The following is a 9,056-nucleotide window of genomic DNA, read 5'->3' on the forward strand; positions in this document are numbered from 1 at the left end:
CTCTCCAATCCCATTTTCATTAGTAGTACAATTAATATTATCAAGTAACATAGGACCATCATCTAGAGATTTATCATAAACATTTGCCAAGCAAAATTCTTTAGTACCATGCATTTCGACATCAGGCACAAACAAAGCATTATCATAAGATTTATCAAAGTAGCATGGATTACCATATATAACAGTAGCATAATTATTCTCACAAGTATTACTCATAGGTACTATTTCAAGAGAATCCACGGGAACATAACATTCAACCTCTTTCGGTAAGCATGGAGGACAATCAAATAGTGTAAGAGATAAAGAGTTACTCTCATTAGAAGGTTGGCATGGGTAGCTAATCCATTCTTCCTCCTTTTGTTCATCACTCTCCTCTTCTTTTTCATCCAATGAGCTTTCAGGTTCATAAATTTCCTCCTCTTTTTCATCCAATGAGCTTTCAGGTTCATCAGCTTCTTCTTCCACAGGTTCCTGCAAATCGTGAGTGCATTCTTGTGCATTAATGAGTCTCTCTTTATAATCAATGATATAAGGATTATCACTGTAGCATTCTATGCAAGAATAAAAGGATAGAAGAGACATAATCTTTAAGGTCCTTACAAACAGCACAAGTTTCATAATTCTCAACCATGAAGGATTCTATTTCAGAGGCTCCCATAAATAAGACAAATTGTTCTACCTCTTCGAACCCATAATGAATATAGCAATTTCGATTATAGTTCTTAATTAAAAATTCCTCACTAAAGCCACATTGAAATTTAAGATGTTTAGTATCCTGTTGAGAGCAACAGTTTATATCATGGCGTTTAAGCAAGATTTTAGCAATTGTATTCAATTTTTCTATCATAGCACTCATTAGTTTACCAGTTCTTGATTCTCTATAATTATTATAATATTCTATGAGCTCCAAGTAGGTTGTAGGTTCTCCCATAACAACAGTTTTTAATTTTTAGGTTTTTCAATTTTTTATGGATTTTTGGGTATAAAATAAAACAAGACAAAAAGAAACTAAGCAAAAGTAAACTAAGAAAAATAATACTAGACAAAAATAAACTAAGCACAAATAAACTAGACAAAAGTAAACTAAGCAAAACAAAATAAAATAAAACAGAGAGAGAGGTAGAGTGTACTCCCCAGGTGAACTTATGAGTAGAGCTATGCCTCCCCGGCAACGGCGCCATGAAAACAGATCTTGATAACCCACAAGTATAGGGGATCGCGGCATTCTTCGAGGGAAGTAAAACCCAAATTTATTGATTCGACACAAGGGGAGGTAAAGAATACTTATAAGCCTTAACAACCGAGTTGTCAATTCAGCTGCACCTGGAAAAGCACTAGTAACAGGGGTGATGTGAAAGTAGCAGTAATATGAGAGCAGTAGTAACAGTAACACAGCAGCAGTAATAGCAATAACACAGAGGCAATGGCACCGGAAAATAGTTGATACTACTTCCAATGACATATAGAACGAGTATATGATGATGAGAGATGGACCGAGGTTCCCAGCGATCTACACTAGTGGTAACTCTCCAATAACAAGTGATAAGTGTTGGGTGAACAAATTACAGTTGGGCAATTGATAGGATTGAAAGCATTAAGACAGAACATCAATTCATTAATCATGTAGGCATGTTTTCCATATATAGTCGTACGTGCTCGCAATGAGAAACTTGCACAACATCTTTTGTCCTACCAGCCGGTGGCAGTCGGGCCTCAAGGGAATCTCTTGGATATTAAGGTACTCCTTTTAATAGAGTACCGGAGCAAAGCATTAACACTCCGTGAAAACATGTGATCCTCATACCTACGCCTTCCCCTCCGGTTGTCCCAATTTCGTCACTTTGGGGCCTTTGGTTCCGGACATAGACATGTGCATACAACTTGTAGATACAATCTAAGCAATAAGTATAGAGCTTAAATCTAAGATCATGCCACTCGGGCCCTAGTGACAAGCATTAAGCATAACAAGATTGCGGCAACAATAACTTCACAAACTTTATAGATAGACTAATCATAATGTATCATCCATCGGATCCCAACAAACACAACACCGATTACATCGGATGAATCTCAATCATGTAAGGCAGCTCATGAGATCATTGTATTGAAGTACATGGAGGAGAGAATACCAACTAGCTACTTGCTAGAACCCGTAGTCCATGGGGGAACTACTCACGGAGCATGATGGAGGCGGTGGCGTCGATGGAGATGGCTTCCGGGGGCACTTCCCCGTCCCGGCAGGGTGCCGGAACAGAGACTTCTGTCCCCCGAATTGGTGTTTCGCGATGGCGGCGGTGCCCCTGGAGTCTTTCTGGAGTTTCGTCAAAAGGTACTGCGTTTTTAGGTCGAAAGGGATTATATAGGCGAAGAGGCGGCGCAGGAGGGTCGACAGGGTGGCCTCCCTATAGGGGGGCGCGGCCAGGGTGTGGCCCGCGCGGCCCACCCCTCTGGTGGCCCCCTGGCTCTCCTCCGACTCTCCTTCGATGTTCTGGATGCTTCCGGGAAAAATAGGATGTTTGGCGTTGATTTCGTCCAATTCCGAGAATATTCCCCGAACAGACCTTTACGGAACCAAAAACAGCAGAAAACGAGAGCTGGCACTGTGGCATCTTGTTAATAGGTTAGTTTCGGAAAACGCATGAAATCATCATAAAGTGCAAGCAAAACATGTAAGTATTGTCATAAAACAAGCATGGAACATCAGAAATTATGGATACGTTGGAGACGTATCAAAGCTCAAATGGAAAGTATGAAGATATACTTTTTAGGGCTTATAACATCGCTCCCTCCCGATGTTCCCGTCGTAGAGGAAAAGGATAAGGACAAGGACCTTGTAGTAGAGGGAGATGCTTCGGGCTCACACTCTACTGCAAAGCCCTTGGATGATGATCACTTAGACAAAATTAAAACCCCTCACACTTCTCCTAGAACGGGTGATGGTGAGAGCTACAACGCCGTGTAGGGTTCGTTGCATAGAAAACAAAAAAATTCTACCACACAAACGAATAAAACCAAGATCCAATCTATGGAAAAGCCAAGATCCAATCTATGAGATCAGAGCAACGAGATAGATGAGAAACTAACCCTCGTAGATCCAAATCCTTAACGAGATCAGATCTCGTGGTTGATGTAGACGATCACTTGTCGCTTGCAAAAGCGCGTAGAAGATCTTGATGGTGCCACAATCGGGCAGCACCTCCGCACTTGGTCACACGTTCGGTGTTGATGACGACGTCCTTCTCCCCGTTCCAGCGGGCAGCGGATGTAGTAGATCTCTGTGGAATCCCAGCAGCACGATGGTGTGGTGGTTATGGAGGAGAAATTTCTGCAGAGCTTCGCCAAGCCGGCGCAGATTGAGGAGGGAGGAGAGGGGCAGCTATGGTTTGCACGCAGGGTGGTGCTGCGACTTGGGGAGCTTGGGCTGCGACTTGAGGTGCCCTTGGGGTGCCCCTTGGTCCCTTTAAATAGGTGGCCAAGCCCATTGGGTCATCCATAAACCTGCCGCCAAGTTTGACTGAGTTCCGATAGGTTTTTGGTTCCGAAAACCTACTCCTAGTCGGACTCTTTTCTCAATTCCGAAATTGCATTAAGAAAAGACTTATTTTCCCTTAAGGCAATGTGGTTGCACCTATTATGGAACCCTCCGGACTTTTTTAGACAGCCCGGGTCGTCCCGGACACTTCCGTAACCTTCCATAATATTTCGGACTATTCCGGTCCTCCCAAAACCTTCTAGAAGCTCCGGCCAAAACACCGGACTTTTTCCCAACCCCGGAAAATGACATTCCCATATATGAATCTTATTCTCCGGACCATTCCAAACCTCCTCGTGATGTCTCGGATCGCATCCGAGACTCCAAACAACATTTGAGCTCCATTCCATATTTTATATCTACTTAAAATGACCTCAAACCTTAAGTGTGTCACCCTACGGTTCGAGAACTATGCGGACATGATCGATACTCTTCTCCAATCAATAACTAATAGCGGACATGGAGATCCATAATATCTCCCACATATTCAATGATGACTTTGTGATCGAATGAACCATTAACATACGATACCGATTCCTTTGTCGCGCGATACTTTACTTATCCGAGGTTTGATCATTGGTATCTCTATACCTAGTTCAACCTTGTTACCGATAAGTACTCTTTACTCGTACCGTGGTATGTCATCCCTTGTGACCTTGTCACATGCTTGCAAGCTAATTTAGATGATATTCCACCGAGAGGGCCCAGAGCATATCTATCCGTCATCAGGATGGACAAATCCCACTCTTGATCCATATGCTTCAAATCATACTTTCTGAATACTTAATCCCATCTTTATAACCACCCATTTACGAAGTGGCGTTTGATGTAATCAAAGTACCCATCCGGTACCTTCCGTGCTTTCAATTACCCATATAGTGTCGCTTCTATCAATAATTATTCATCACTACATTGACCAACATATACTATAGCTAAGCTAATTTCACATACTTATGGGTTTTCATTATTAACTATATGTCATCATGTTCAAATACATATATGTTCATTTATTATATTACTATCAGAATTGGGTAAGGGTGGCCATTTGGAATTTGGCCAGCCTCTGCTCGTATTGTGTTGCTCTTTTCTCTTGCAATTACTTCATTCTATTCCTTCATGCAATTGCTAAGACACCGACGGCAGGGGCCGGAGTGCCAAGATCGGGGTAGAAAGTTACCGGGAGCTTTGCAAAGATTCCTTAGAGGCGTCAAACAATTATGGAAAAAAGTTGTGTGCTAGGTATGACGATCTGATAGATACCCTCCGCGTCGTATGCACTCAATATAGCGATTTCTTTGTTCTGCCAGCGCAAAAATTCAAAGATCAAACACTGATGTGCTCACCGAGAGAGGATTTCTCCATGTATATGACACAATTGTTGCACCACAAGGAAGTGATTGAGAAGCTATCTTTTCTAGAAGATACAACAATATAGAATCATGTGCTATTTTTTATATATAATCGCAGGTTTAGAGGAGTAGACATCGAGGAGACTAGGCCATCAGCACACGACATGAAACGGAAAACGAAGGTGCCCTGTCAACGCGTATGGCTAGGTCAACTGCGATCAAGTTTTGCGATGCATACCACTAAGACTATCATGTAGGATATATATTTAACTATTAGTTCACCATGTAGGTGCCTCCAAAATACAATGTAGTGTTTTGTTGTGAGTAAGACCTGGGCATGCGCTCTCGGACCTATTGTGTTCTTTTATGTTATGGGTATGGATGCGGCAGATTTGTTGGTTCCACGAAAACCTTAGTTATCTGAACGGGTGAGTATATGTCAGAGCAATGTGGTCTATGAACCAGACCATATGTTACTTCTGGCCGTTAATGGACTGATTGTGTTAGTTTTATCAATTGCAGAGCTAAACTCCTGTTAGTTTTATCAATTGCAGTCTTGTGCTAAACTCATATCTAATGATAGTGTAATGCGTTGTCAAACTGGCTAGCACCGTACCCATGCATGGCGATTACTGCTGTTGCAATGTGTTGCAAAGTCTACTGTGTCATTTCTGTTAAGGATACCCCATCCACAGTGAATCCTATAAGTTTTTTCTCTAAATAGGAGCTAGCTCCGATCTCTGCATCAATCGATGCACATAGCCTTTTATTACATTGTTTTACATCTCTAGTAAAATTTTACATCTCAAGGATCACTTAGAGTGTTCATAAAAATCAACCATCTAAACTAAAAAAGTATAATGCACTTAAGCACGTTGAATTCTCTTAGAAAGTCATCAGCCACCCAGGTTGTAGATAGCCCGAGCAACCATCTCCGGATGGCTGCATTTAGAATTCATACACGCACCCGTTGCGTCTAAACTATATATTTGCACAGTCTACTGTGTATTGAGGATATGCATCTAGCGTGAATCCTATAAGTAAACTCCATTTTCCCAATAGTGCACCGGTTTTGCATCCTTTCAAGTTTCAATAGTGTTTGCATGCACAACAAATGCTTTTTTCCACTAAGTGTTGTTCACCCAGAGAATTAATTGGATGATCAAATCTCCATGGTTCACCCATATATGGAGTATATGATTTGATTAGCATAGCTTATGAAAATAACCATATATGCAGCAACACAAAAGTACAAAGCTAAAACATTACCGCACCAAATACATTGCACCAGTCACGCCGTGCGACAACGTAGCTCGCCTATCGTGTAGTAGTATAGTACATACATACATTTGAAAGGACATACATTTCCAGTAGGATGTACCGGATACCTGTGGAGTACTATACATAAACTAGTGCTTTAGCACGTCGGGAATGAGCACCGGATACCTGTGGATGGACGTGGCCCATGGGCCATCGGCATTAGGGGCAGGGTGGATGCACTCCCAGGCCGCGCTGTTGCACTTGAACCCTGAGCCGAAGCCGATCATCCAAACCCGATCGCCCTTGCGCATCCGTCCTTTAGCCTCCACGTAGGCCAGCTCGTACCAGAGCGAGCTACTGGACGTGTTTCCGAACCGATGCAGCGTCATCCGCGACGCCTCCACCTGCTCGTCGGAGAGGGAGAGGCTTTTCTGCAGCTCGTCTATGACCGCCCGGCCGCCGGCGTGAATACAGAAGTGCTTGAACGCCTTGGAAAAGTTGGGAATGTAAGGCTTGATTCGCGCGCGGAACACCTTGCGCGCAACGAGGGAGATCGCGAACAGAAGCTGCTCCCGGAGCGGCAAGACGAGCGGCCCGATCCTGGTGATGTTGGCCTCGAGCGCCTTGCCGGCGATGACCATCAGGTCCTTGCTGAGGTTGATCCCGACGTTCCCCTCGTCGTCCTCCTCCTGAAACACGCACCGGTAAGCGTTGTCGTCTCCGGCGCCGGTGTTCGTGCGCACGACGTGGTTGAGGCGGAACCGGGCGTTCACGGGGGACGTCGATAGTAGCGCGGCCGCTCCGCCGACGCGGAACAGGCAGTTGGGCAGGAGCATCGCGCGCTCGTTGCCGACGTAGTAGTTCGGGGTGATGGTCTCCGTGGAGACGACCAGCGCGTGGGAGCCCTGGGGAGCGACCTGCAGGAGGTTCCTCGCGAGCCCCACGGAGATGAGCCCCGCGCTGCACCCCATGCCGGCGAGGTTCATGCTGCGGATGTCGCGGCGCAGGTTGTACCTGCGCACGATGATGTCGACCAAGGATGGCGTGGGGCAGAAGAGGCTGCAGTTGACGACAAGGATGCCGATTGCGTCTGGGGCGATGCCGGTCTTGGCGAGGAGGTCATCGATCGCCGAGAAGACGACGAGCTCGAACTCGGCGCGAGCCCCGTCAAGGGTGCAGTACTTGTGCGTGGGGATGTTGTGCTGCGCTGGGGGCAGGCAGGTCTCCTCCCCAAGGCCCGAGCGCTCCAGGAGCGGTGAAATGAAACGGAAGCTGCGACTGTTGAGGGTCGGCGATTGCTTGCTGTGCTCGAGAAATGTAGCGAAGGGGACGCGGGAGGTGTGCGGGGTACGGAAGCAGGCGTAGTCGACGAGGTACACCGCGCGCGGACGAAGCATGAGGTAGACGATGACCACCGCGGCCGGGAGGAAGCCGCCGAAGAATAGGTGCACGGGCTGAAGCTCGCGGAGCAGGCTGCTCAGCTCGTCTGGCCCGAACCGCAGCAGGGCGACGAGAGAGGCGGCCAAGAGGTGGACGAGGACAAGGGGCTGCAAGTTGTCCACCATTATTCGCTGGTATGCGGCCTTGAGGAGGCTCATGCTGTTTACTCACGTGTGGGACTGTGGTGCGTTTAGTGCTACGACTACTATATGGAGTAGCAGCATTTATAGGCAATTTTCATTCAAATAATGGTTCCTGGTGCGTATTTTTTCGTCAATTTTGTATACAATCTTGACGTACTAACCGAATCAATAGTGGCCGAATTAAACTCGGTCATTGCTAATCCAATTCACTGTACAGTCCAGAAAGACCCTTGGGCCCTCCTTTATTATATACTCCCCGGTCGGATTTAATCGACGCGGAGGGAGATCTGGCCATGCATATCATTAGCAGGTAGTTAGCATTAATTAAATAAGTTCAGAGGTAGTACGTATATTAAAAAATACTAGCATATTACATATGACTTTCTAAAAAATATATTGTCGTTGTTTGTTAGTTGCACATGCTCCAGTAAAGATGCCTAAGATTTGATGATATTTTATTACAAGTGTAATGTGATCACAAACAAATAAGAATATGAAGCCATTATTTCCAAAATTCATTGACACTTTTTTTAAGCAACCCCAGAGGCTTTGCTTTTCTGTGTCTGTGGCCTTCTATGTCCCTCTTTTGGAGAGAATGATTTAGGGTGTGCATATAAATAAGGTCATGTATATTATTTCAATCACCAACCATCTATAGCAACCCTTTACCTGACGTTTAGACAACATTAAAACATCCTTTATAATGGATTTTTTTTTTTGAGGGATAATGGACTTGTGGCCTATCTCTAATTGTGGCCTATCCCTATCACCCAAAATTATTTAAAAAAAATCACATGCCGAATTAGATAGGCAGATGGGCTGAGCTAATTGTGGCCTATCTCTACCTTCCACTGCCAGGCTGCCATACATCACACCTGATGTAGCTTGGGCGAGACCCTTAAAAAACACTGGAAAATATTGAAGCTGATGAACGAAGGGATAAGATTTGCTCTCTCCCGTACAGTACATACCGACATTCCCCCATGAGCGCTGCTGTGAGGAAATGAGGAGTCAGGCTACACCACCGCACGGGCCGTGGACTGCTGCAGCTGCCGCCTTAGGTAGGAGCAGGCTGCGTCGTGATGTGCCGGTCGTGGGCCGCTGCAGCCGCTGCTCACAAGGGCGTCCGACGGCCGACGCGTTGAAGCGTAGTCCGGTTGCGCGGCGACCGGGAGCCGGTCGTCCTACTGCCAGGATGCAAGAATGGCAAGGATGGGGGAACAGCTCCGCCGGACATAGCGCGCCAACGCCGCCCGGGAAGCGGCCGTCGTCTGTCCAGGTTGCGGGAGTGGCGCGCGCCGCCTCGGCTGCGTCTGCAGTAGAAGGATTAGA

The 9,056-nt window shown here is 45.8% G+C and overlaps 1 protein-coding gene across 1 annotated transcript; it reads right to left on the reverse strand.

Moving 5' to 3' along the window:
- Positions 1-6,198: 6,198 nt before the first annotated feature.
- On the reverse strand, positions 6,199-7,759 carry LOC124684721 (3-ketoacyl-CoA synthase 5-like). The gene has a single exon (XM_047218982.1). It carries the CDS (start codon positions 7,737-7,739, stop codon positions 6,291-6,293), a length of 1,449 nt encoding a protein of 482 aa, XP_047074938.1. The 5' UTR covers positions 7,740-7,759; the 3' UTR covers positions 6,199-6,290.
- Positions 7,760-9,056: the final 1,297 nt, after the last annotated feature.

Source organism: Lolium rigidum, chromosome 1 (genome assembly GCF_022539505.1).
Source record: "Lolium rigidum isolate FL_2022 chromosome 1, APGP_CSIRO_Lrig_0.1, whole genome shotgun sequence".
NCBI lineage: Eukaryota > Viridiplantae > Streptophyta > Magnoliopsida > Poales > Poaceae > Lolium > Lolium rigidum.